Here is a 26,542-nt window from a genome sequence, read left to right on the forward strand (position 1 = left end):
GGGCCACTTTATTGACTCCAGCCATTCGGTTACTCTTCCCTGAACGAAAGGGTCACTCTATTGACTCTAGCCATTGGGCCCCGCCGCCGTGTGGAAGTGCAACTTCATTGACTCCAGTTACTAGGCAATATGACCACATTTTACAGTAAGGGTCATCAACAGAGGACCTAACCGATTGTGGGACCGCCTCTGACCTTTCTTTTGACCACATGTGACCTGACACCCCATCACAGGGTGTACCTACCCCTTGTCACGCTCCTACAAGTTGTCTATGTTGCTCTAAATCCTGCATCACTAGTTTAAAGACCAAACCACAAAACTACATCTAGCTATAATTCAGGATAAAGGTGTTATTGATGAATCTTTCTGGCTGAATCACCTGCTTCACATAAGGTGTTTTGGAATGCGAATATCTAATGTTGTTTTGCACTGTGTGTATCACCAATACCCCTTCAAAAGTTCAGAAAATACTGTGATGGGAAAGAATTTACACCACCATTAAAAGCATCCACTTATCTCCTCATACTGTCCTTATAATACAATGGATTATTGGCTGTAAACTATAAATCACATTCCAGGAAGATGAAAAGCAGACTTCTATCATGCCATGAAGTAGTTCTCTAACCTGCCTGATCAATGAAAATCTCAAAGCTTTTCTTCATTAGTAATACTGGACCATGCATTGTATTTGCTGTTATCAGACTTCTCATGCTTTATGCTATCTGAAAGACACCATATTCCATTGAAAAAAATAGGATCCCCCATCTGCCAATGTGGACTCTCTTACCTTCATCTCAATAACAGTTTGTAGAGCTTTTGTCTTGGCTGAGTCAGGGGCATTTTCAAACCGACGATGCATCTCCTATAACAGAAGAACAAGGAGGAAAGAGTGAAAACAATGATATTTCACTCCACTCCACGGATGCCAGGGAAAGTTATCAGAACCTTCTCTCTTTCTAATGCAGCAGAATTCTACCCTTCTACAGCCTTCTGATGTTCCCAGCCCTTCAATCTTCCTTTCACATCATAGACGACAAGCTGCAGTCTAGTGAACAGAACTCTAGCCCAGTTACACAGACACAATAGAAACTTGGTCTTTGACTACCAAAATAAAAATATCCAAAATAAACTGTAAAACAGACGTACTCAAAATCTCTACTACCTTGCTGGTGAGTGAATCCTCTGTTTTTTGAAAGGCAATTGTCTTTACATAGAAGATAGAACGATTAAAGAAGATTAATAAAAACAGCAATCTGGTTTATGTTTAACACGCTGTTGTGAGCATCTGTGTTGATAATGCTCCTTTCCATATTTTCCACCCCCAGAGTAGCAACCACCTAGTTACCTATGATGAAGATCTCCCTACACAGAGGCTGAAAGTAGCTGAAAAAACATGATTGGATGACATTGCTCACAGAGGCTCCTCCAGAGGCTCACAATGTGCAAAGGGGAGGATGACAAATACCTGTGTGATATTTCTCTAGATATGTAAAGGGCATGCACTCTGGTTGCTAGAGTGTTCCACAGAGCTGCCTAGAGAATACAAATGGCAGCAAGCTGAACTGCTCTACATTACTTTGTAAGTTGCTATAGGATACAAATAGGTAGCTGGAGAAAAAACAGATCTGTTATAGTGTATCTATCTGTCCCTCTGCTCTGTATTCATCTTCAAAAATGAACAGCAGGTCCTTAGATGTTACATGTATGTATCACCCTCATGTCACACACTATGATATTAAATACGAGAGAAATGCAGGCAACCAAAACAATGCCATATCCAAAGTTCACTGTGCTGCAGTGTACACAAATCTAAATTGTTACTGTAATTTACCTAATAAATAAATACTTGTATAAGCCTTACAGTCATGAACATTTCCCAGCCCAGACAAAAAGTAATATTCACTCAGCCTTTCCATAAAAATGGTAATGAAAAAGATTGTATTTTATTTGCTAGTCAAAAAGGTTCCTTGCTTTCATATAAACAAGCAAGCAGAATTTGCAAAGCTGATTTATATAGTGCTTTCAAAAGATATGCAAAGATTATTTAAAACTCTGTCAGGTAGGTAGGTCTTATATTGCTGATAGGGTAACTGAGGCAGAATGGTGAACTAATTTGACAAAGACCACAATGGGAGCCTGTGTCAGAGCAAGGTTTAGCAATCCGGAATTTATGTCTCAATCTCTAGACCAGTGGTTCTCAACTCTGGTCCACCGCTTGTTCAGGGAAAGCCCCTGGTGGGCCGGGCCCGTTTGTTTATCTGCCGTGTCCGCAGGTTTGGCCAATCGCGGCTCCCTAACTGAATTTTCCCTAACTGCCTCTGGCACACAACTTACATGAGTGTTTCCTGTATTATTGTTATGAGGAAATGCAGTAACTTGTTACAAAAGAAAAAAAATCTTTCCAAGATGTTCAATGAAAGAGGGAGACCTGGAAGAGCCAAGGGCAAATACAGAGACTCTGCCAAATAATTGTATTGTACAGAATGTTATTTTTATTCCAGTAGTACCCACTATGTGCTAGGTACTTTCCAAATATGCAAAGATGGTCCCTGCCCCAAGAATATAAAAACTGGAATAAAGACAACAATGACTAAATGGCAGAAAACAAATAACGCACCATAAAAGCAGCTTCTTTGAGGGGATGCCGATAGCAATCTTTATCTTTAAATCTTGCAACCTTTATTTGAGAAGTTCTAACACCTACATTATTTGCAATAGGACTTCATTCTTTAGCAGAGGAAAAATTCCCACCAGCATAGAGAAGCCTTTTGCTTAGCCTATAAAATTCCACTCTGATTTTGTTGAGCTATAAGGTGTTGAAAATCACCATTTCCCATCTCTGGAGTGTAGTATTAATGTTTAATTTTGCTCCCCTGCCCCAGCTACAGCATTGCCTGCACTGAGACCCCCCAGGAGCAGAGACTCAATCTAGATGCTGCTGTTGCAGCAGTGGACCAACAGAGACAGACAGGCTGGGCTCCAAGACACCACAGTGGCCAGGAGCACCATCTCTACCCTCCCCCCGCAGGGGTGTGGCAAGAAACCATGGATCAGAGAAAAGGCAAATAATAAATTAATAATAGGGAACCAGGAGAGCATAAGTTCTAAACTTCACTTCTGGTGACTGTTGTTAATTCTGTACCCTTTCACGTCCTTTATTAAGCAATCACTGAGAGGTTATATAGTTAAGGGAAGAGAACTCAGCTCTTTAATATATCAAACCCAAATACCATGGTCTTAGCCACATTGACTCACGGAAAGTGTCTGCCCTATCTTTGTCCTTGGATACGCTGTCTGTTAAAAGGGAACACTGATACACTGATCACATACTATTTCCTACGAATAGTTCACAGAGGATAATTATAGGTTTCAGAGCAGCAGCCGTGTTAGTCTGTATCCGCAAAAAGAAAAGGAGTACTTATGGCACCTTAGAAACTAACACATTTGTTTGAGCATAAGCTTTCATGAACTACAGCTCACTTCATCGGATGCATTCTGTGGAAAATACAGTGGGGACATTTATATACACAGAGAACATGAAACAATGGGCATTACCATACACACTGTAACAAGAGTGATAAGGTAAGGTGAGCTATTACCAGTAGGGGGGGACGGGGGGGGGGGACACCTTTTGTAGTGATAATCAAGGTCGGCCATTTCCAGCAGTTGACAAGAACGTCTGAGGAACGGGGGAGGGGGGGGAGGGGGAATAAACATGGGGAAATAGTTTTACTTTGTGTAATGACCCATCCACTCCCAGTCTTTATTCAAGCCTAAGTTAATTGCATCCAGTTTGCAAATTAATTCCATTTCAGCATTTCCAATTTCCTTGGAGTCTGTTTTTGAAGTTTTTTTGTTGAAGAATTGCCACTTTTAGGTCTGTAATCGAGTGACCAAAGAGATTGAAGTGTTCTCCGACTGGTTTGTGAATGTTATAATTCTTGACGTCTGATTTGTGTCCATTTATTCTTTTACATAGAGACTGTCCAGTTTGACCAATGTACATGGCAGAGGGGCATTGCTGGCACATGATGGCATATATCACACTGGTAGATGTGCAGGTGAATGAGCCTCTGATAGTGTGGCTGATATGATTAGGCCCTATGATGGTGTCCCCTGAATAGATACGTGGACACAGTTGGCAACGGGCTTTGTTGCAAGGATAGGTTCCTGGGTTACTGGTTCTGTTGTGTGATGTGTGGTTGTATTTGCTTCACATTGGGAGGCTGTCTGTAAGCAAGGACTGGCCTGTCTCCCAAGATCTGTAAGAGTGATGGGTTGTAGATCCTCGATGATGCGTTGGAGAGGTTTTAGTTGGGGGCTGAAGGTGACAGCTAGTGGCGTTCTGTTATTTTCTTTGTTGGGCCTGTCCTGTAGTAGATGACTTTTGGGTACTCTTCTGGCTCTGTCAATCTGTTTCTTCACTTCAGCAGGTGGGTATTGTAGTTGTAAGAATGCTTGATAGAGATCTTCTAGGAGTCTGTCTCTGTCTGAGGGGTTGGAGCAAATGAGGTTGTATCGTAGAGCTTGGCTGTAGACAATGGATTGTGTGGTGTGGTCGGATGAAAGCTGGAGGCATGTAGGTAGGAATAGCGGTCAGTAGGTTTCCGGTATACGGTGGTGTTTATGTGACCATCGCTTATTAGCACCGTAGTGTCCAGGAAGTGGATCTCTTGTGTGGACTGGTCCAGGCTGAGGTTGATGGTGGGATGGAAATTGTTGAAATCATGGTGGAATTCCTCAAGGGCTTCTTTTCCATGGATCCAGATGATGAAGATGTCATCAATGTAGCGCAAGTAGAGTAGGGGCATTAGGGGACGAGAGCTGAGGAAGTGTTGTTCTAAGTCAGCCATAAAAATGTTGGCATATTGTGGGGCCATGCGGTAATAGCTCACCTTACGTGATCACTCTCGTTACAGTGTGTATGGTAACACCCATTGTTTCATGTTCTCTGTGTATATAAATCTCCCCACTGTATTTTCCACGGAATGCATCCGATGAAGTGAGCTGTAGCTCACGAAAGCTTATGCTCAAATAAATTTGTTAGTCTCTAAGGTGCCACAAGTACTCCTTTTCTTTTTAGAGGATAATTATGTTAGCCAGCAGGAGAAGGCTAAGTCCTGTAGCTCAAATGGTAGAAGTATGTCCTGCAGTGTTGAAGATTCATGGTTTACACCCCACTGATAATACTAGGAAGTTGGAATTTACTATTAAGGGAGAGGAGTGCCACACAGGAGAAATCTGTTCTTACCCTGCTTCTACCACTGATTTTTTATAGGACACTGGACAACTCACAAGCCAAAATTTTGGTTGGTGGCCACTAATTACATGTTCCTTATTTTCTGGTTGTCCAGTCTGAGATACCTGAGGCCTAACTTGCAAAGTGCTGAGCACTCACAACTCAAAATGAAGTCAATGGAAGCTCTGAATGCTCAGCACGTCTGCTAGTAAGGCAGTATAGTCTGGTGGAATGAGTCCACGACTGGAAGTCTTGAATTTTAATTCTGGCTCTGCCATTTGCACTGTGTGCCATCAGGCTACTCACTTTGTATTTGTCTTAGTCTCCTCATCTATAAAATAGGGATAATGTTCTTATCTTTCACAGGCATTATGAAGATAAATTCATTAAATATTTGTGATGCACTCAGACGCTACAGTGGACAAGCACCACAAAACATCAATGTAAATGTATAATTTCATATACGATCAGAGTTGGATGGTGACCAGTAAACAAGACATAGGACCACACACTGAGATGAAGACAGAAAGAAATATTGAACAGATGCCTCATACCCAAGTACCATCCATCTTGATAAACGAATGGGGCAGAGACATCCTATGGGGAAAAAAACAGTATGTGATCATGTAATTAGACACTATATCATAATGCATATGCACAAGAGGGGGACAAATTAAGGTTGAAGAGCATAGGACTGGAAGGGACTTCCTCGAACAAAGTAATCACATCATATAATCCTGTATATAAAATTTATCAAGCTTCATCTTAAAATGATAGTTAGGTTGTTTGCCCCCACTACTCCTAGGGGAAAACTGTTCCAGACCCTCACTCCTCTGAGGGATAGAAACCTTCTTCTAATTTCCAGCCTAAATTTAGTCATGTCCAGTTTATATCTATTTGTGTCAACTTTGTCCTTTATCTTAAATAGCTCTTTTCCTTCCATGGTATTTATCCCTGTGATGTATTTAGAGAGAGCAATCACAGCCTCTCTTAGCCTTCATGCTGCTAAGGCTAAACACAAGCCAAGCTCTCTTAGTCTCCTCTCCTAAAACAGGCTCTCCACTCCCCTTATTCTGGTACCCCTTCTCTGTACCTGTTCCAGTTTGATTTCATCCTTACCCACCTAACAATTCCTGTATTAATCCCTATCTTGTCCACCTTCACTAATAATTTCCCATGAGGTACCATGTCAGATGCTTTACTGAAGTCCGGACAGATTAGAGCTAGGTGAGATGTGTACATCTCAGAGCCTCACAAGGCTCAAAGGACTTGTTTATACAGGGACACTCAGGAAAGTTCCGGTAAATCAAGTAAAGCTATAAAGTCCCTGTGCATAAGTAAGCATGGTAAACCCCCTTGTGGATGCTCTCATTCCTGAGTAAAATGGCTGTAGTTCCTGATGCACTAAGTCTCCAGCTCAGTGACCCACTGTGTCATTGTACTATATGTACCTACTAAAATCAAACAGAATGTCTTTTTACTAATTCCTAATAATACTTCTAACAAACGTTAACTCCACAAACTAAAAATAAATTTAAGAAAACTGTGTTCTGAATGGAACACACATTGTACTGAGGTTTTCCATACAATGATTTATGCAAAATCAGATAGATGGGACTATTGGGTTCATCTAGTCTGACCTCCTGCATAACAGAGTCCATAGAATTAATTACTGCTTCAAGTCCAGTAATTGTGGTTGAGCCAGAGCATATATCTTTTAGAAAAAAATAGGGCTGTTGCTTAATCCCAGTTAACTCACGCGATTAACTCAAAAAAATTAATAGTGATTAATCACACCGTTAAACAGAATACCAATTGAAATTTATTAAATATTTGGATGTTTTTCCTCAGACAAAAAGACAGTTACCTCTTCCGTAACTGGTGTTCTTCGAGATGTGTTGTTCATGACCATTCCACAGTAGGTGTGCATGCTCATCATGTGCATCGGTGCCGGAAATTTTTCCCTTAGCAGTACCCATAGGGGAGTGCCCCTAGCGACCCCTGGAGTGGCGCCACCATGGCGCAGTAAAAGGGGCGCTGCATGCTCCCCCCCACCTGCGGTTCCTTCTTGCTGGAAAACTCTGACAGTGGGGAAGGAGGACAGGATGTGGAATGGACATGAGCAACACATCTCAAAGAACACCAGTTACGGAAAAGGTAACTGTCTTTTCTTCTTTGAGTGATTGCTCATGTGCATTCCATAGTAGGTGATTCCCAAGCTATACCTGTTGGAGGTGGGTAGGAGTTCACAGAAAACTCAGGACGGAGCACTGCCTGCCAAACCTGGCATCCTCCCTGGTCTGGGAGACGATCTCATAATGTGAGGTGAACATGTGCACCGATGACCATGTTGCAGCTCTACAAATATCCTGTATAGAGACGTGAGCTAGAAAAGAAAGGCGGACAATAAAGCTTGTGCCCTTGTTGAGTGCGCTCTTACAACTGGTGGCGGGGGAACTCCTGCCAGGTCGTAACAAGTATGGATACATGAAGTAATCCACCTGAAGAGCCGCTGAGTGGAGATTGGCCGACCCTTCATCCGTGGCAATAAACAGCTATGTAGACTTTCTGAATGGTCTTGTCCGTTCCAGGTAAAAACCCAGGGCCCGTCTCACATCTAGCATGTGAAGATGGCACTCACCACTAGACGCGTGTGGCTCTGGACAGAGTAGGGGAAGGAAAATGTCCTGGCTCATATGATAGGCTGAGAACACCTTGGGGAGGAACGACGGGTGTGGGCGGAGCTGGACCTTATCTCTGTGAAACACCGTATATGGGGGTCAGGGCCCGGAGCTCCGAGACCCTCCTAGAATACATGATTGCCACAAGAAATGCTACTTTCCATGAAAGGTGGAACCAGAAGCATGTAGCAAGCAGCTCAAATGGAGGCCCTGTCAGCCTGGCCAGAACCAAGTTCAGGTCCCACTGTGGAACAAGGGGCCTAACATAAGGAAAAAAGAGCTTCAAGTCCTTAAGGAATCGACTGGTCACGGCATGAAAAAATACTGTGTGGCCTTGCACAGGCGGTGAAAGGCTGATATGGCTGCAAGATGCACTTTGTCAGACAAGGGTGCTAGACCCTGGGCTCTGAGATGAAGGGGTAATCCAGTATTAGCTGGAGCGGAGCAGCCACCGGTGAGATGCTGCAATCAGCAGCCCATCAAGAGAACCCTGACCATTTTGCCAGGTAGGCCTGATGCGTGGAGGGCCTCCTGCTTTCCAGGAGGACTCGCTAGACGCCCTCCAAGCAGGTCCTTTCCTCTTGGTCTAACCATTGAGCAACCATGCCATGACGTCGAGGGCTGCAAGGTTGGGGTGGAGGAGGTGACCTTGTTCCTGAGAGGAGGTCTGGGTGAGCTGGCAGTGGCCGTGGGCATGGGGGGGGGGGGGTGGGGAGAAGGGGGCGTGCAACGGACAGGTCCGTCAGAGTCCCATGCCAGTGTTGTCTGGGTCATGCCAGGGCAATCATGAGGATGTGAGCCTTGTTTGCCTTTTTTCCGAGGACCTTGCTGATCAACAGAATTGGGGGAAAGGCATATAGCAGCTGGCCCAACCAGGACAGAAGGAAGACGTCGGAAATCATGCCCTTGCCCAGGCCCCTCCTGGAACAAAACCTGATCACAAAGAGGTCCACTTGGGGAGTGCCCCACGTTTGGAAGATCATGTGAGCCACCCCCGGGTGCAGCGACCACTCATGCTGGGAGAAGAAGTCCCAGCTCAGGGGATTCGCTCGAGAATTCCGGATGTCCAGAAAGTGGTGGGCTTCCAAGTTGATATTGTGAGCAATGCAGAAGTCCCACAGCCGAAGGGCTTCCTGGCAGAGGGCTGTGGAGCGGGCTTCACCTTGCCTCTTGATGTAGAGAATCAAGGCTGTGTTGTCCGTGAGAACTTTGATTACCCTGCCTGCAACACACGAGCGAAAAGCCACACAGGCCAGATGGACTGCTCAGAGCTCTTTGACATTTATGTGCAGGCCTAGTTTCTGCACAGACCACAAGCCTTGAGTCTGGAGGCAGGGGTGAAAGTAACTTAAAGGACTTACCTGTACACCCGAGTCCTGAGCGGCGGCGTGGCCTCAACCAGAAGAGGTGGGGACTTTAAAGATTTAAAGGCCCCGGGGCTCCTGGCTGCGGCTGGGAGCCCCAGGGCCTTTAAATCACCCCTGGAGTTCCAGCTGCAGAGGCAGCTGGGAGCCTCGGGGCTCAGGGGTGATTTAAAGGGCCCAGGGCTCCAGCCACTGCTACCACAGCAGAGCCCTGGGTCCTTTAAATCGCTGTCCGAGCCCAGCTGCCAGAGCCCCGGGGTAGCGGCGGCAGGGCTTGGGCCGTGATTTAAAGGGCCTGGGGCTCCCAGCAGTGGCCAGAGCCCCGGGCCCTTTAAATCACCGCTGGAGCCCTGCCACCGCTACCCCAGGGCTCCAGCAGCGGTGCTTGGGAGGTGATTTAAAGGGCCCAAGGCTCCAGCCACTGCAGGGAGCCTTGGGCCCTTTAAATCGCCAGCCTGGGGAAGCCAGTCCGGTACGTCGTACCAGACTGGACCAGCTTACTTTCACCTCTGTCTGGAGGTCTCCCACATGGGCTCCCCACCCCAAGTCTGATGCATCGGACACCAATTCTATGGTTGGGGAGCACCTCCTGAATTGGACCCCTCGGAGCACGTTCTCCGGGGTGGTCCTCCAACAGAGGGAGGCTAGTACAGCGTTGGGCACGATGAGGACTTTGTCCAGCCTGTCTCTGGACTGGGAGAACGTTGAGGCCAGCCAGAGCTGAAGGGGTCGCACTCTGAGTCTGGCATAGCATACCACATATGTGCATGCTGCCATGTGACCCAGGAGCTGGAGGCACGCCCTGGCAGTTGTCACAGGAAACCTCGTGATCTCCGGATGAGATCCCTCAAGGTTTCGAAACTGTCTAGCGGAGGGGAGCTCTGGCCGATGTTGCATCAAGAATTGTGCCAATGAGCTCTATTCATTGTACCAGTACTAATGTAGATTTTATGTTGTTTACCAACAGCCTCAGTCTGGTGCATGTGGACAGGAGAAGTGTTACATGGTCCTGTACCTGCGATCTGGAGCTGCCTTTGACCAACCAGTCTTTGAGATAGGGGAAGATCTGGACCCACCCCCGACTTCTGAGGTAGGCTGCCACCAAAGACATACACTTTGTGAAGACTCTGGGTGCCGCTAAGAGGCCAAACGGGAGGACGGTGAACTGGTAGTGTTCCTGTCCTACTGTGAAGCGGAGGAAATGCCTGTGGCCCCCAAATATGTGAATGTGGAAGTATGCATCTTGGAGATTGAGGGCAGTGTACCAGTCTCTGGGATCCAGGGAGGAAATAATGGAGGCCAGGGAGACCATGCAGAACTTGACTTTTACCATGTACCTGAGGCCCCCTTTGGCCTTCGGGATAAGGAAATAGCAGGAGTAGTACCTTTTGTACCTGAACTCCGCAGGCATCACCTCCACCGCTCCCCGGTGAAGGAGCCACCTCACCTCTTCCTCGACTAGGCTCTCGTGAGAGGGGTTCCTGAAGAGGGATGGGTAGGTGGGGTAGGAAGAAATTGGAGAGTATAGCCCTGGGAGATGGTATTGAGGACCCAGCGGTCTGAGATCGGCAGAGACCACTGTGGGAGGAATGTGTAAAGACGGTTGGAGAAGGATAGGTGGGCGGATTCCTGGTGCAGACTGGTAAGTCATCCCTGGGCGTCCCATCAAAATGGGCGCTTACCCGCCTGCTTGCTCTTAGAGGGGCCAGGCTGGAAGGCGGACTGAGACTGCCACTGTGGACATTTCCTATAGGTTCTAGATTTCCTGTAAGAAGGTTCATGCCGGGAGTGGGTATCTTGGCTGGGGGCCTGCTGAGTCTTGAATTTGGTCCTGGCCGGGGCCGGGACATAGGGGCCAAGAGTCGTTAAGGTTGTGTGGAAGTCCTTCAGACCGTGTATCTTCAGGTCCGTTTGTTCTGCAAACAGGGCCTTGCCATCAAACGTCAGGTCCTGTAAGGAGTTCTGTGCCTCACTGGACAATCCGGACAGCAGGAGCCATGATGCTCTCCTCATGGACACTGCAGAGGCCATGGTTCTTGCTGCCGTGTCCACTGTGTCCGAGGCTGTCTGAAGGGCTGCTCTGGCAGCAGCGGTGCCCTCCTCCACCAGGGCCTTATACTCCTTCCTATCACGTTCCTGGAGGGAGTATGTAAACGTTGGCATTGAGCTCCATAAGTTAAAATCATATCTGCCCAGAAGGTCTTGGTGGTTTGCCACCCTCAGTTGAAAGCTTGAAGAAGAATAAAGCTTCCTACCAAACAAGTCTAGCCTCCTCGAGTCCTTATTCTTAGGGATGGGAGTGGGCTGGCCTTGGCACTCCTTGTGGTTGACTGCTTCGACCACCAGGAAACTAGGGGCAGGGTGAGTATAGAGATATTCGTGCCCCTTGGTGGGCATGAAATACTTCCACTCTGCCCTCTTAGAGATGGGGGGCAAGGAAGATGGGGTCTGCCATAGGGCAGTGGAGATTTTCACTACCCCTTCATAGACGGGGAGGGCCACCCTCGCCGGCTCTGTGGCTCAGAGGACATCAAAGAGGGAGTCTGATGGCTCCTCCACCTCTTGAGTCTGTAAATTGAGGCTTTTCAGGAGCTCCTGGTGGGCTTTTGTGTCCTCCTGGGGAACAGAAGGAGGGGGCACCGTGATGGCCTCATCTGGGGAGGATGAGGATGGAGGCGCGGCACTTTGCTTTCCCACCGGTGCTGCAGTCCCCAGCGCCTGGTCCCCTTCTGAATGAGGGGCCGGGGAGGAGCGCTCCACTGACCCCCTCCTGGGGGGCTGAGAGAGGGAGGCTGATGGTCTGAGGCCTTGGCTACCAAGCGAGCCACCTGCGGGGTCTGCGTCGGGGCCTGTGGGGTCCACTGGTACTAGGCCGCTGGCCAGGAAGCCTGGTGCCATTGCACGTGTTGCGGCACCGTTGGAGCAGGCTGCCCCGCCAGATTCATCTGGTCCGCTGGCTGCCAGCTCTGAGGGGCGGCTGGGCTGATGCACGAATGACCGCTATCCAAGGATGGGGATGAGTAGCGGTGCCAGGCCTGAGACCACGAGCCCCGTGTAAAGGAGCGGGAGTACCATCTGTAGTAGCTGCTCTGCGAATGGTGCCATTGGGTGGATCTGCTGTAGCTGGTTGCCAGCAATCTATGCCTGGGGCTGCGGGAGCAGTGCCATGCCAAGGACCTCAACCGGGATGAAAACCGCAAGCGGCATTGACATTGGAACTGCAAGGGGCTACAGCAGCTTCTCGGAGTTGGCGACCTCCGGTGACATCGGTCCCGGAGGTACGTGCTCTGACCTTGAGGCCTGCGCTCCCTAGATGCGGAGTGGTGCCTCGTGTCCCTGTTGCTCGACACCCAGTCAGACAATTGGGTGGGGGTAGGCGGAGACCAGTGTGGGCTGCGAGCGGGGTGGTCACTCAGCGAAGAGCAGCATCTGGATCCTTTCCGCGACCATGAGCGGTACAGACCAGGTGACGACTGCAGTGGTCCGAGTGCCAGTTTGCCTCTGGACTGGGGAGCTGCTGGGGTCGGTGCAGCTGGTACCGAAACAGACCTTACGTCTCGAGCTGCCTGAAGGGCCTCCGGTGTGGAGGGTACCTGTATGTGGCCACTGGCGTCCAGAGGCCAGTTCAGAGTGGGCTGCTCTACATGAGTCGGAGACCGCGAGTCCAATGGGGATCAAGAGCTGTCCCGTGCAGATCTAAGCTTGCCCCCAGCTTTATCCCGATATCTTGATGGAGAAGGTCACTTCTTCATCTTCTTAGTGTCCTGTGGATGGGGAGCAGTGCCGGCTGGTGGAAGGCACCGCTGGGTTGCCACACACCAACATTAAGGTGCTCGGTGCTGACTCGGAGCGGCGCAGCAGTGTCAGGGTCAGGGCCTACTCCATCAATATGGCTCAGAGCCATATATCCCATTGCTTCTTAGTTCAGGGCTTAAACGATCTGCAAATTTTGGGTTTCTGCAAAACAGCATAAACAACTAGTGTGCAGGTCACTTATGGGCATAGGCTGTTTACAAGTGACGCACAACTTAAAGCCCGGGGCACGGGGCAAGCCCCAAGCCAGGAGCAGTTATTAGAGGCTCTTCTACTTTAATATTATTATTTTACTTTTAAAACTACAGGTACTAACGATATACAGAACTAAACAGTCCAAACAGGAAAGGCTACAGAGAAGAGCTGGAGCACAGCAGTTCCGATGCACCGACACTAGCGGCAAGAAGGATCTGGGAGCCGGGGAGCGCTCAGCACCCCTTATACCACACCATGGTGGCGCCACTCCAGGGGTCACTGGGGCGCTCCACTACGGGTACTGCTAAGCGAAAAACTTCTGGCACTGGTGCACTTGGTGAGCACGCACACTTACTCTGGAAGGCACATGAGCAATCACTCGAAGAACAAGTTTGTTTACATTTACAGGAGATAATGCTGCCTGCTTCTTATTTACAATGTCACCTGAAAGTGAGAACAGGTGTTCACATGGCACTTTTGTAGCCAACACTGCAAAGTATTTACGTGCCAGATGTGCTAAACATTCGCATGCCCCTTCATGCTTCAGCCACCATTCCAGAGGACATGCTTCCATGCTGATGATGCTCGTTAAAAAAATAATGCATTAATTAAATTTGTGACTGAACTCCTTGGGGGGAGAATTGTATGTCTCCTGTTCTGTTTTACCTGAATTCTGCCATATATTTCATGTTATAGCAGTCTCGGATGATGACCCAGCACGTGTTCGTTTTAAGAACATTTTCACTGCAGATTTGACAAAACAAAGAAGGTATCAATGTGTGATTTGTAAAGATAGCTACAGCACTTGACCCAAGGTTTAAGAATCTGAATGCGTTCTAAAATCAGAGAGGGATGAGGTATGGAGCTTTCAGAAGTCTTAAAAGAGCAACATTCAGATGCGGAAACTACAGAACCCAAAAGACCAAAAGAGAATCACCCTTCTGCTGGTGGCATCTGACTCCGATAATGAAAATGAACATGTGTGTCTGTCTGCTCTGCTTTGAATAGTTATCGAGCAGAACCTGTCATCAACATGGATGCATGTCCTCTGGAATGGTGGCTGAAGTATAAAGGGACATATGAATCTTTAGTGCATCTGGCATGTAAATATCTTGTGACACCGGCTACAATAGAGCTATGCAAATGCCTGTTCTCACTTTTAGGTGACATTGTAAACAAGAAGCGGGCAGCATTGTCTCCTACAAATTGTAACCAAACTTGTTTGTCTGCGCAATTGGCTGAAGTAGGACTGAGTGGACTTGTATGCTCTGAAGTTTTACACTGTTTTATTTTTGAATGCAGTTTTTTTTTGTACCTAATTATACATTTGTAAGTTCAACTTTCATGATAAAGAGATTGCACTACACTACTTGTATTAGGTGAATTGAAAAAATACTTTTTTTTACACTGCAAATATTTGTAATCAAAAATAAATATAAAGTGAGCACTATACACTTTGTATTCTATATTGTAATTGAAATCAATATATTGAAAATATAGAAAACATCCAAAAATATTTAAATAAATGCTATTCTATTATTGTTTAACAGTGCGATTAATCGTGATTAATGATTTTAATCGCTTGACAGCCCTAGAAAAAACAAACTTGATTTAAAATTTTCCAGTGATGGAAACCCTTGGTAAGTAGTTCCAACGGTTAATTATCCTCACTGCTAAAAATATGCATCTTATTTCTTGTCTGTATACGTCTAGCTTCAACTTCCAGCCATCGTGGATTTTGTTCTACTATGTTTTGCTACACTGAAGACCCAATTATCAAAATTTCTGTTCCGTGTTATTTCAAGACAACATATGGTTCCTGACATCTATCATGCATCAACTCAGAGGATTTTTAATAACCACTTGAAACTAGATCTCACTATGGCTTCTCTCTGAATAACCTAGGACTCAAAGGTCTGACAGTTTTTCATGTAAGGTAAATCATGAACAAAATGTACTTTCAAAAAACAAAATCCTATCTGATTAGTGGAATAGCCAAGAAAGGTTCACACGACATATTTAGTAGAATATTATGAGAAGAGTTACATTCCTCTTCTGATGTTTGGTCCATCTCTAGTAAACTTTCACATTCAGACAGAGAGCAGTCACTGGACAGCTGTGTATGGCATGTAAATTTGCCAAGTAGGTAGACAAGGAAGCATCACTTCCTTAGAAGGAAAACATCAATATAACTAATTCCTACGGCTGATTATCAAGATGAGCAATTAATATAGTTTAACAACAATACTGTGTCTAAAATATAATTGTGATGAAGTGTACCCTTTGTGCACTGGAACATCCAAGGGCTGACAAATTCTGACCATATATTTTCTGACCAGAAAATGTCAAAAACAGTTGAAATTTAAACTATAACCGGCCATGTAAATAGTCCTCAATAAGGAGCAGTACCAGTGCTCAGTATGAAAAATATTAGTTCTAACTAAGGTTATTTGTATTGCAGTAGCATCTACCACGTGATAGGTACTTTCCAAACATAGACTGTTCCTGCTCTGCCGAGATCCTACAACCTCAGATGACAACCAACATATGAAAGATGAGGGAAAAGGATACCATCAAAATATGCACACTTTATATGTTACATAAAGGAAAAAAAACACACACACCAACCTAATTAAAAACAGTAAGGTTGGAAAAAGTCAAGCACTGAAAAGTTAGGGAATGCCAGAATTTAGGTGGTCCAGGCAACCTTAATTCAGCCCTATTGTGCATGTGTGTTATGATGGAGTCTTTCATTATATTATCTCACTCGGATTTTTTCCACAGGAGTAACACCTCATTCAGTGAAGTGACAGTTATTCAATATTTCTTTTTATCCATTTCATTCACTCTGTGGCCTTTATTTAATGCACAACATCTAACCCCAGCACTGAATATAAAATTATTAATTTTTTCATTTAGCATTTTTATAGCACTTTGTATATTCAAAATACATCTTCAAAGGATGTCAGTTGCAGTTGTGAACACTCACTACTTTGCAAATCTGGCCTTGGATGACTCAAGGTTCCTAAAAAATGAACAACATACAATTAACGTCAATTTAGAACATTTTGGTTTAAGTGATTTGCTCAGCATCACCTAAGACTTGTGTGGCACAGGCAGGGATGGAATCCAGTTCTCAAGCGTGATAGTTAACTTCCTTAACCATGAGACAATCTATTCTCTTTCTGCAGTTGCCTACCTCATTCGCCACACACATCTTCCAACTTCTGCAACAAACAAGACTGGGATCCTAAAACTATTGCCTCATTCATTACACATCCCTGATTTATTTCCTGAGCACTGTTTTAGAGGAGAGTTTTCTCTATTGGTTTCAGACAGCTTTTCCCCTGTGACGCCAGCCCCATGTGCTCCCACTTCCTGCCCTCCTTACTACTACCCCATCTTCTGTCCCCTCATCCCACTTCAACTCCTATTCAAACCTCCTCCCCCCCCCATCTCCCATCTCAGTCCACCTCTGCTCCTAATCAACCCCCACATCCCCTAGTTCTCTGGCTCCTACCTCCCTTTCCACCTTCGGTTCATGCAAAAAAAAAAAAAAATCCACCCCAAAAACAAACAAAAAACCTCATCCCCACCACAAACTTCTCTCAGCTTTCTGATCAAATGCTTTCTCCTCCTCCTCCTGACTGACAAGATGCCAACAGAAGGAGAGCACATGGAAGAATCTCCCTGAGGCCTCCAGTAATCAGGAGGAGTAATTACAGGGAAATCCTGCTCAGCACCACCCCATGCCCAAGCTGTGGGATGGAACATGTACAGTCTGGTTGGCATACAGGAGCTGTGAGGGGATTAAGCATGCTCAGTAAGACCAAATCGGAGAATTTAGATGCCCCACTCTGACAATTCTCTTTTAACCCTGTGTGAACTGAGATGTTTTCAGAGGCTAATTATATGGCCAAATTTCAGTACATTTTCACCAGGACAGAAAAAGGCTCACTCTAAACACAAGAGCAACTCTCCTCCCAAATTTCAAATCCCTGCTTCAAATTGTGGAGGTGCAAGAACTTCTCAAAAAGAGACAGAAGGGGGATGTTTGTTTTTTGGTAACATAAGCAAAACATATTTTTCTCCAACCTCATTCTCAAAAATGACAGAACTGTTTTAGCTAAATCTTAAAAACAGCTTAAGACAGACCTCTGGAAAAGTTTGGCAAAGGCATAAGGAAATGAAAACAGGGTCCTGTAATGGAAACTGTCAGGCAACATTAACTATTGGTGGTTCTATCAACTCCACATATAATTATATATACATTTATTATGACTATTTAAAATTGCATTTAGTGCATATATGCAGAGTTTGTAGAATCTTCAATTTTAAGAACAGGTTAAGAGGTAGCAGTTGAGAGACTTCAGCCACTTACTCCTCCCCCATCCCAATAGTCTATATATGTCATTAGAACACATTCAATTCAAATACTACAGCTGTTGGACTTGGTGTTCCAAATTGTGCAGCGGCCTTGAAAGCCAGGGAAATTTGAAACAGAACACTGTAAAGCAGATGTACACCCTGACTTCCTTCTCAGCCAGTCATTCTGCTGCTGACTACAAGACATCAATTCAATTGTCTATTAACACTGAAGCAGAGCCATTAAGATTGCACTTAAGCCGCGCAGGTGTTAAAGTAATCATACTTTGGAGACACGGTTACATTTCTTGTACATATCACACAAGTGACTGCTTGAAATGCACACTTATGTATGGTGGAGTTTTTCCCCTTTAAAATAGGAATTTTAAATCCAAACATCCATTGATACAACATAGTTAAAATGGGGGTAGGGAGGGCGTGGAGGGAAGATCCAGGACTTGCAAAAGTTAAGGTCCCCACTTCAACTTGACCACAAAGCACATATATATTGTATTTCTCTGCCCCCACTCTTCCAGAGCCCAGCTGTGTGGCACTCCACCACAGTCACCTACACCCCCCCATAGGCCAGCTGTGCCCCCCCCCAGAGCCCAGCTGCAGGGGCCCCCCTAGCCCAAGCACCTGCACCCTCTCCCCGCACCCAGAACCCAGCTGCAGGGCCCCCCCCCCCACAGTCCAGCCACAGACCCTCTCCGACCCAGCCCAGACATTGGTATCCCCTCCCTGCCCAGCGATCCAGAAGAAGAAACAGCCTTATGCTGGGCCCCAGGCTTGCATGGAGTTTCCTGTGCACCGCCATCGCCCTCCCTCAGGGCCTGCCAAGAACTGCAGCTGCTGGGAACCCGCCAGTTTCCTCCCCCTCCCCGCAGCAGTGTTTTCTATTTGTGAGCTGGGCTCTGTCTGGTGCAGCAGCCCCTAGTGGCAGCCAGCAACTCTGCATCCCATTTCGGGGGAGGGAGGAAATTCTGCATACACAACATTAATTTCTGCAAAAAGAAAAGGAGTACTTATGGCACCTTAGAGACTAACCAATTTATTTGAGCATAAGCTTTCGTGAGCTACAGCTCACTTCATTGATGAATAGGAACATTAACAACTATGTAGGCAGGCTGCTACATTTCTTTTCTGCCTGAGGGGACAGAGCCTGCCTCACACCTACCTCTGAACAACCAGAAGCCCTATCCCTCCACTCTGGGTGAGCTAGATGGACAGAGTCTCTCTTGTGCCCATGCATGCCCAACCAACCCCGCCCCCTGGTGGTGATTAATGTGTCTCCACGCACACACGCCCAGCCCTACCCCCTGTGGTGATTTACATCTCTGCTGGCTGCTCCCGGCACTCGAACAGACAAGCCTAGGCTGCCAGGGAAGGGATGCATCTCACCCAAAGATTTCTTTGCTTCCCCATTTTTCTGCAGGGAGTAAAGAAATCTGTGGATGATATGAATTCTGCACCCACAGAGTGGTGCAGAATTCATCCAAGAGTAATAATAGTAAACGCTTAGGAGTACTCATCTCTCCAAGGTACCTTGGAGATTTGCATTTGTACTAAATGCAAATCTTTTTCCTAGATGTATGACATTGCATTGGGTTGTACTAAAATGCCTATTTGATTGGGCCCGGCGTACTACGTGATCCAGTTTGCTTTATATAACTGCCCTATGCTTATTATTTACCACTCCACCAATCTTTTTGCCATTTATAAATTTTATCAGCAATGATGTTATATTTTCTTCTAGACCATTGATGAAAGTGTTAAATAATATCAGGCCTAAAACAGATCCTTGTGGAACTCCACTAGAAACATTCCCATTCAATGAAAATTCCCCATTAACAACTACTTTTTGAGATCTATCAGTTAGCCAATCCTTTGCCCATTTAATGTGTACTTCATTGGTACCATACAGTATTAACTTTTTACTCAGAATGTCATGTGGAAACTAGTCAAATGCCTTACAAAAGACGAGATATATTATATCTATACAGTCACCTTTACCAACCAAACTTGCAATCTCAAAAAAAAAATTAAAAAAAAAAAAATGAAATAAGGTCTGTTTGACAAGACCTATTTTCCATTAAGCAATTGTAGCCTACTAGTTCATTTTATCATTCATTTCTTGTGTGATGTCAAGATTAACATGTGATATCACATATAATCTTTGTATGCTAAACAGATTTAAATTTTAGGATTCTAGAAGTATAAGATTGATAAGTATTTAGAAGTGACAATTATATATTAGTAGGGCCCTACCAATTTCACAGCTGAGAAAAACGTGTCACAGACCGTGAAATAAGTCCTTCTCCGTGAAATCCAATCTCCCCTGTGCTGCTGTGAGCGCCCCAGCAGGAGGCTCGTAGCTGCTAGTCCCGGCTAGGCTGGGGAGGGACAAGATTTGTTCTTCCCCTACACGGCCATTCTCAGGGGGAGATCAGACCCACCGCCAGGTAATTCCCTCTACTCTAGGAAGCTCCAGGGCTGGGAAATAGCACTGGAGCTTCCTGCAGCCAGAGGAGGCTTCCGGAGGTGGAGGTGGGTCTGATCTTTGACTCCCTCAGGGAGCTGATGGGCAGGATCCTCTGGAAGGCTAATATGAAGGGGAAAGGAGTCCAGGAGAGCTGGATGTATTTTAAAGAAGCCTTACTGAGGGCGCAGGAACAAACCATCCCGATGTGCAGAAAGAACAACAAATTTGGCAGGCAACCAGCTTGCCCTAACAGAGAAATCTTTGGTGAGCTTAAACACAAAAAGGAAGCTTACAAGAAGTGGAAACTTGGACAGATGACTATGGAGAAGTATAAAAATATTCTTTGAGCATGCAGGGGTGTAAACAGGAAGGCCAAAGCTGAACTGGAGTTGCAGCTAGCAAGGGATGTGAAGGGTAACAAGAAGGGTTTCTACAGGTATGTTAGCAAGCAGGAGGTGGTCAGGGAAAGTGTGAGACCTTACTGAAATGGGGAAGCAACCTAGCGACAGATGATGTGGAGAAAGTTGAAGTACTCAATGCTTTTTTTTTTTCCCCTCAGTCTTCACTGGACACCACAGTATGGGGAGGAGTGGAGCAGCCCTCAGTGGTGAAAGAACAGGTTAAGGACAATTTAGAAAAGCTGGATATACAAAAGTCCATGGGGCTGGATGCAATGCATCCGAGGGTGGTGAGGGAGTTGGCTAATGTGATTGCAGAGCCATTGGCCATTATCTTTGAAAACTCATGGCAATTGGAAAAAGGCAAATATAGTGCCCATCTTTTTAAAAGGGAAGATGGAGAATAAGAGGAACTACAGACAGGTCAGCTTCACCTCAGCACCCAGAAAAATCATGGAGCAGGTTCTCTACGAATCCAGGTGGAAGCACTTGGAGTAGAGGAAGGTGATTAAAATAGTCAACACTGACTCATCAAGGGCAAGTCATGCCTGACCAACCTGATTGCCTTCTATGATGAGATAACTGGCTTTGTGGATATAGGGAAAACGGTGGACATGGTATACCTTGACTTTAACAAAGCTTTTGATACGACCTCCCACAGTATTCTTGCCAGCAAGTTAAAGAAGTATGGATTGGATGAATGGACTTAAGGTAGATCGAAAACTGGCTAGATCGTCGGGCTCTGTGGATAACGATCAACAGCTCGATGTCTAGTTGGCAGCCAGTATCAAGCAAAGTGCCCCAGGGGTCGGTCCTGGGGCCAGTTTTGTTCAACATCTTCATTAATGATCTGGATGATGGGATGCACTCTCAGCAAGTTCGCAGATGACACTAAGCTGTGGGGAGAGGTAGATATGCTGGACGGTAGGGATAGGGTCCACAGTGACCTAGACAAATTGGAGGACTGGGCCAAAAGAAATCTGATGAGGTTCAACAAGGACAAGTGCAGAATCCTGCACTTAGGACGAAGAATCCCATGCATTGCTACAGGCTGGGGACCAAATGGCTAAGCGACAGAAAAGGACCTAGGGGTTACAGTGGACAAGGAGCAAGATATGAGTCAAAAGTGTACCCTTGTTGCCAAGAAGGCTAACAGCATATTGGGCTGCATTAGTAGGCGCACTGCCAGCAGATCGAGGAAAGTGATTATTCCACTCTATTCAGCACTGGTAAGGCCACATCTGGAGTACTGTGTCCAGTTTTGGGCCGCCCACTACAGAAAGGATGTGGTCAAATTGGAGAGAGTCCAGCAGAGGGCAACGAAAATGATTAGGAGGCTGGGGCACATGATTTATGAGAAGAGGTTGAGGGAACTGGGCTTATTTAGTCTGCAGAAGAGAAGAGTGAGGGGGAATTTGATAGCAATTACCAACTACCTGTAGGTGGGTTCCAAAGACGATGGAGCTAGGCTGTTCTCAGTGGTGGCAGATGACAGAACAAGGAGCAATGATCTCAAGTTACAGTGGGTGAGGTCTAGGTTGGGCACTCCCAGGAGCACAGGGGAGATCAGACCCACCTCCGGGAATCTCCTCCAGCTACAGGAAGCTCCAGGGGTGCTGCCCAGCTGCAGAGCTTCCTGCAGCCAGGGAAAGTACCCAGAGCTGGGTCTCATCTCCCGTCAAGAGTGGCCTCTTCAAGGGGAAGAGCAAATCCTGTCCCTCCCAGCCAGCCAGGACGAGCAGCTAGGAGCCCCTGGCTGGGGTGCTCCCAGCAGCAGGGCAAAATCAAACTCACCTTCACCTCCAGGAAGCTCTGCAGCTTCTGTCTTCAGACCTGGGCTCTGAAGGCAGCACAGAAGTGAGGTGGCAATCCTATAACTTCCTTAGAACAGCTTTACAAATCCCCCCTCTTTCCCCCACGGTCACACCACTTTTTTAAAAAAATTAAAAATTGGATTTTTTTTTATTTAAATCGGATTTTTTTTTTATAAAATAGGATTTTTCCTCATAAAGCATCTAAAGATCGTTTTAATTAAGATACATTATAGCTCAAATATATCTCATCATGGAATAAGGATTATAAATTCTAATTCTATAGTATGAGACAATATACTCATGTAATGTTTAAGAAAAATTTTGTAAATAAGTTCCAATAGTTCATGGATTAGGGACCCAATTTTCTGTATAGATTATTTAGGTTAATCTTTCTATCTACCCAATAGGACTCAGTGCTCAGTCTAGAATAATAATTAAAATTAAGAGATGCTTAATTTTGCAGTTCTCAAACTGTGGATTTCTGTCTCCAGAGATGACATGCTTGTTAACAGCAAAAATGTTTTTAAATAAATAAAATAGAGAGATGAGAAATAACAGACCTCAACCCTATTGTCCATATGCAAATTTGTGTATACTGAGTCACTCCCTTACCTCTCTCTAAAAGTGCAAAGTTTCAAAAAGTTCAATGAACAGAAGATTATTGAGGGCGGAATAGATCTGGACAAGGAGAAGAAGTCTGGAGAGAATTGTGAGAAGGGAGGGACAGGCAGTAGAAACAAAAGTGAAACTATTTGAGCAACATATTCCAGAAGTCTTGAGGTCCTTCTGAGTGTAGCCTTCATTGATTTGAGATTATGAACCTAGTTATATGTATTGTGATGGGGCAAGGCGAGATGGCTATAGAAAAGTAGTGGGAGATAGATATATTAGCTCCAGGTTAAGTGAAATGGAAGCTGCTCCCGGTCAATTAAGACACCTGTGGCCAATTAAGAACTTTCCAGAAGGCAGGGAGAAGGCTAGGTTGATTGGGACACCTGAAGCCAATCAGGGGCTGGCTGAAACTAGTTAAAAGCCTCCCAGTCAGGCAGGTGGGTGTGCATGTCAGGAGCTGTGGAAGGAAGTTGTGCTATTGGAGAGGCTGAGTAGTACACACCATATCAGGCACAAGGAAGGAGGCCCTGAGGTAAGGGTGAAGTGGAGCTTGAGGAAGTGAGGGCTGCTGTGGGGGAAGTAGCCCAGGGAATTGTACATGTCATGTTTCTAAAAGGGCAGCTACCTTAGCTGATGCTATTAGGATCCCTGGGCTGGAGCCTGGAGTAGAGGGTGGGCCTGGGCTCCACCCCCACCTTTGCCCCCTGATTAATCACTGAGACTGGGAGACAACAGAGACTGTGCAAGGAAGGATAACTTCTCCTCACCTCCCTTGCTGGCTTATGATGAAAATGGCTCAGTAGACTGTGACCCTTGTCTCTGGAGAAAGAAGGGTTATGTGGAGGGTCACAGTGAGCCTCTGAGGCTAGCGAAATCCACCAGAAAACATGGGACCCACGGAGGCAAGGACAGAGCTTTGTCACTGTATGTTCAGTTACCAAATTTTTATGTGCCATCATGATAATTCTGCAACCCTAACTTTTTGGAAAACTTTGCCTTTGTTGAATCCATGTATCAACAGGAAAATGCCAGCATTTTCAGAGTTACCTGTTACATTATCTACAGGTAATAGGGGAAATACAGTGACAAGAAATTTAATGACGCTGGCTGCAGACTGAGGGATGCACATTGCTGATTTTCATGTATTTCTCTAAGATAGATAAGTACTGTTTAAAGGACTAGTATAGATTTCATTATAACTGGTTGTGGGTGATTTATACTTAAGAATGCTTGTCATCATATGTCCACAATATAGAATACATATCTAAGTACTGTTTTGTTATAAATTTTTGCAACTGTGTTCCTTTAAATAACCTTTTTTGGCTGTGCATCTGAGGTAGCTAATGTTTTTATCACAAAAACCCTTCACAGCAAGTCAACTGTTTCCATGGAAACTGTAGAGTGATCATCCATTAATGCTGCCAAGATTTCTCTCAGTGCTTTCCCAAATACAGGTAGATGTTTGCTCTCAATTTAAAAAAAAAAAAAAAAAAAAGTTGAATGAACGTTACATTCCCGTGATAGTGAACTTCCACAGCTTCATGTGGGGAGTAAAGGCAAACAAGAGCTGGGAGGGGACGGGGCGGGGGGACAGGACACAAAAACAAACAAGAGAAACCACTGAGAAGTTTTAATTTAGGGGACAAACTCCATCAGATTATTTTTTAATCTGCAGCCTATCCATGATGGGAAATGCTGATCCCACAGTGGTGAAAGGGTGAATATCAGAAAAGGAATGGAAGGTATACAAGCATGAATTAGCAGAGATTAACGCTGGAAAGCAGGGACAGGAAGATCGCTCATGGAATGAATTATTTTTGAGATAAGCTAATGTCTGAGTCACTCACCTCTCTCAGCATATTGTTTTCCTTCTCCTTCTGTTCCAGCAGGCTCTCCAGGTGGTGGACATGCATCTCTGCTTCAGCCAACCGTCTTGTCCGCTCATGATCCTCCTCTGTGGCTTTTGAAGACAGTCCTTTACTCTGCAACATCTCCAGCAGCTTTTTGATGGACTCATCACGGGCATTTAAGGTCTGCTTCTGAGTCTCAATGCGCAGTTCCATCTCTTCTAAGGTTTTGCGCAGCAGGAAAAGTTCCTTGGCTTGGCGCTCATGCTCTGCATGAAGCCGTTGGAAGTTCTCCTCTGTCAGCTCTGCCACAAATGGTTCACTGGCTCTACTGCTGCTGTCCTGCTGGAACAGCTGGTTCAGGTCCCGCTGGATCCGAAGCTCATCCTGGAGAGCCTGGATCGTCATCTGCATGTGCTGGAAGCAGAAAACTAAATCAGTGAATTCCCTTCCTTAGTGAAAAATTGTAAATACATGGGCTGCTTGAATCCTCTTGACCGATCAGTCAGAAGGAATACACAAAAGCTGCCAACACTCAACATTTTTGACAGCAGATAACTATAATTTCCCCAACTTTGGGGGTGTGGGGTTGGGGAGTTATTGAGCTGCATATTGTAAGGCCCTGAATGACGGAGAAAGATCCTCTTACATGTAATTCCCCTATCTCCACCCACCTGTGCAAGTCAATGTCCAGAATGGAAGAGTATTACCAGGAAAAATTAGTATACTGAAAAGTATAAGTGAACACTTCGCTAATCTGTTATTCTCAGTTCATCTCATTTCAGCATCAAAGGTCCAAGAAGTAGAGCAATTCCTTGTGGACATCAGCAAGCAAACAAGGAGTAAAGAGACACTGGTTGTTAGTGCTGACCTTCTAATAGAGTGAGGGAGGAAACACTGTGGTAGATCATGAACAAGCAATATCAAATTATTTAAAAAAGTTAGTTCTACATTTTGTTTCCCATCCCTCAAGAATCATTATTATTAAAAAGATGTCAGCATAGGACTGCAGAACAATTCGCTCTATTACAATGCAGCTACACACACACACACACACGGTAGAGAATCTCAAAGCCTGGTCTGATTCAGGCTTGTAGGGCTCCTGCTATGGGGCTAAAAATAGCAGTGTAGATGTTCTGGGCTCTGAAATCCAGTGAGGGAGCTATGTCTCAGAGTCCAGGCTCCAGCCCAAGTGGGAAAGTCTACACTGTAATTTTTAGCCCCATCGTGTGAGTACCATGAATCCAAGTCGAGCTCTGAGACTTGCTTCCATGGGGTTCAGTGTTTTTTTTTTGTTTTGCTGTGTAGATGTACCTGCTCTGTGAGCTGGTATGCATTATTTCCATTTACAGAGAAAAAAACAAGGCACTGAATGAAATAATATCCAGGCAAGACAGGAAGTTTGTAGAAGATGTAAAAATAGAAAGGAGGTCTGACTGACAAATCTGAGACAACCACAAAACTATCCTCTTTTCTTGGGAAAGGCAAAGGGACTGACAACATTCAGTTTGCCGTTGAACAGGCCAGCTGAATTGAATTCGACACTAGAAAAATAAGTGCCTATATTACAGCAACTTCCAAAAACAGCACAGATGCAACCAGTGGTAGCAATAGTGTAAGCACTAGAAATGACAGGTTTCATGAGAGTCATCTCTTGGCTGGCTGATGTACAGAAGGCAAAATAGCCCAGCAGTTTATAATCTAAATAAAATCCAAATAAACCACTCCGGGA

The 26,542-nt window shown here is 45.5% G+C and overlaps 1 protein-coding gene across 7 annotated transcripts in view; it reads right to left on the minus strand.

Annotated features, from left to right (window-relative positions):
• The window catches only part of ERC1 (ELKS/RAB6-interacting/CAST family member 1), a 545,338-nt gene that overhangs the window by 415,948 nt on the left and 102,848 nt on the right, over positions 1–26,542 (minus strand). For all 7 annotated transcript variants that reach the window (XM_077827362.1, XM_077827360.1, XM_077827359.1 and 4 more), the window contains 2 exons: positions 24,811–25,227; positions 788–862 (listed from right to left, as the gene is read on the minus strand). In XM_077827362.1, the coding sequence (XP_077683488.1) occupies positions 788–862; positions 24,811–25,227 (492 nt within the window). The remainder of the gene's footprint in view (positions 1–787; positions 863–24,810; positions 25,228–26,542) is intronic.

This window comes from Eretmochelys imbricata, chromosome 1, assembly GCF_965152235.1.
Source record: "Eretmochelys imbricata isolate rEreImb1 chromosome 1, rEreImb1.hap1, whole genome shotgun sequence".
NCBI lineage: Eukaryota > Metazoa > Chordata > Testudines > Cheloniidae > Eretmochelys > Eretmochelys imbricata.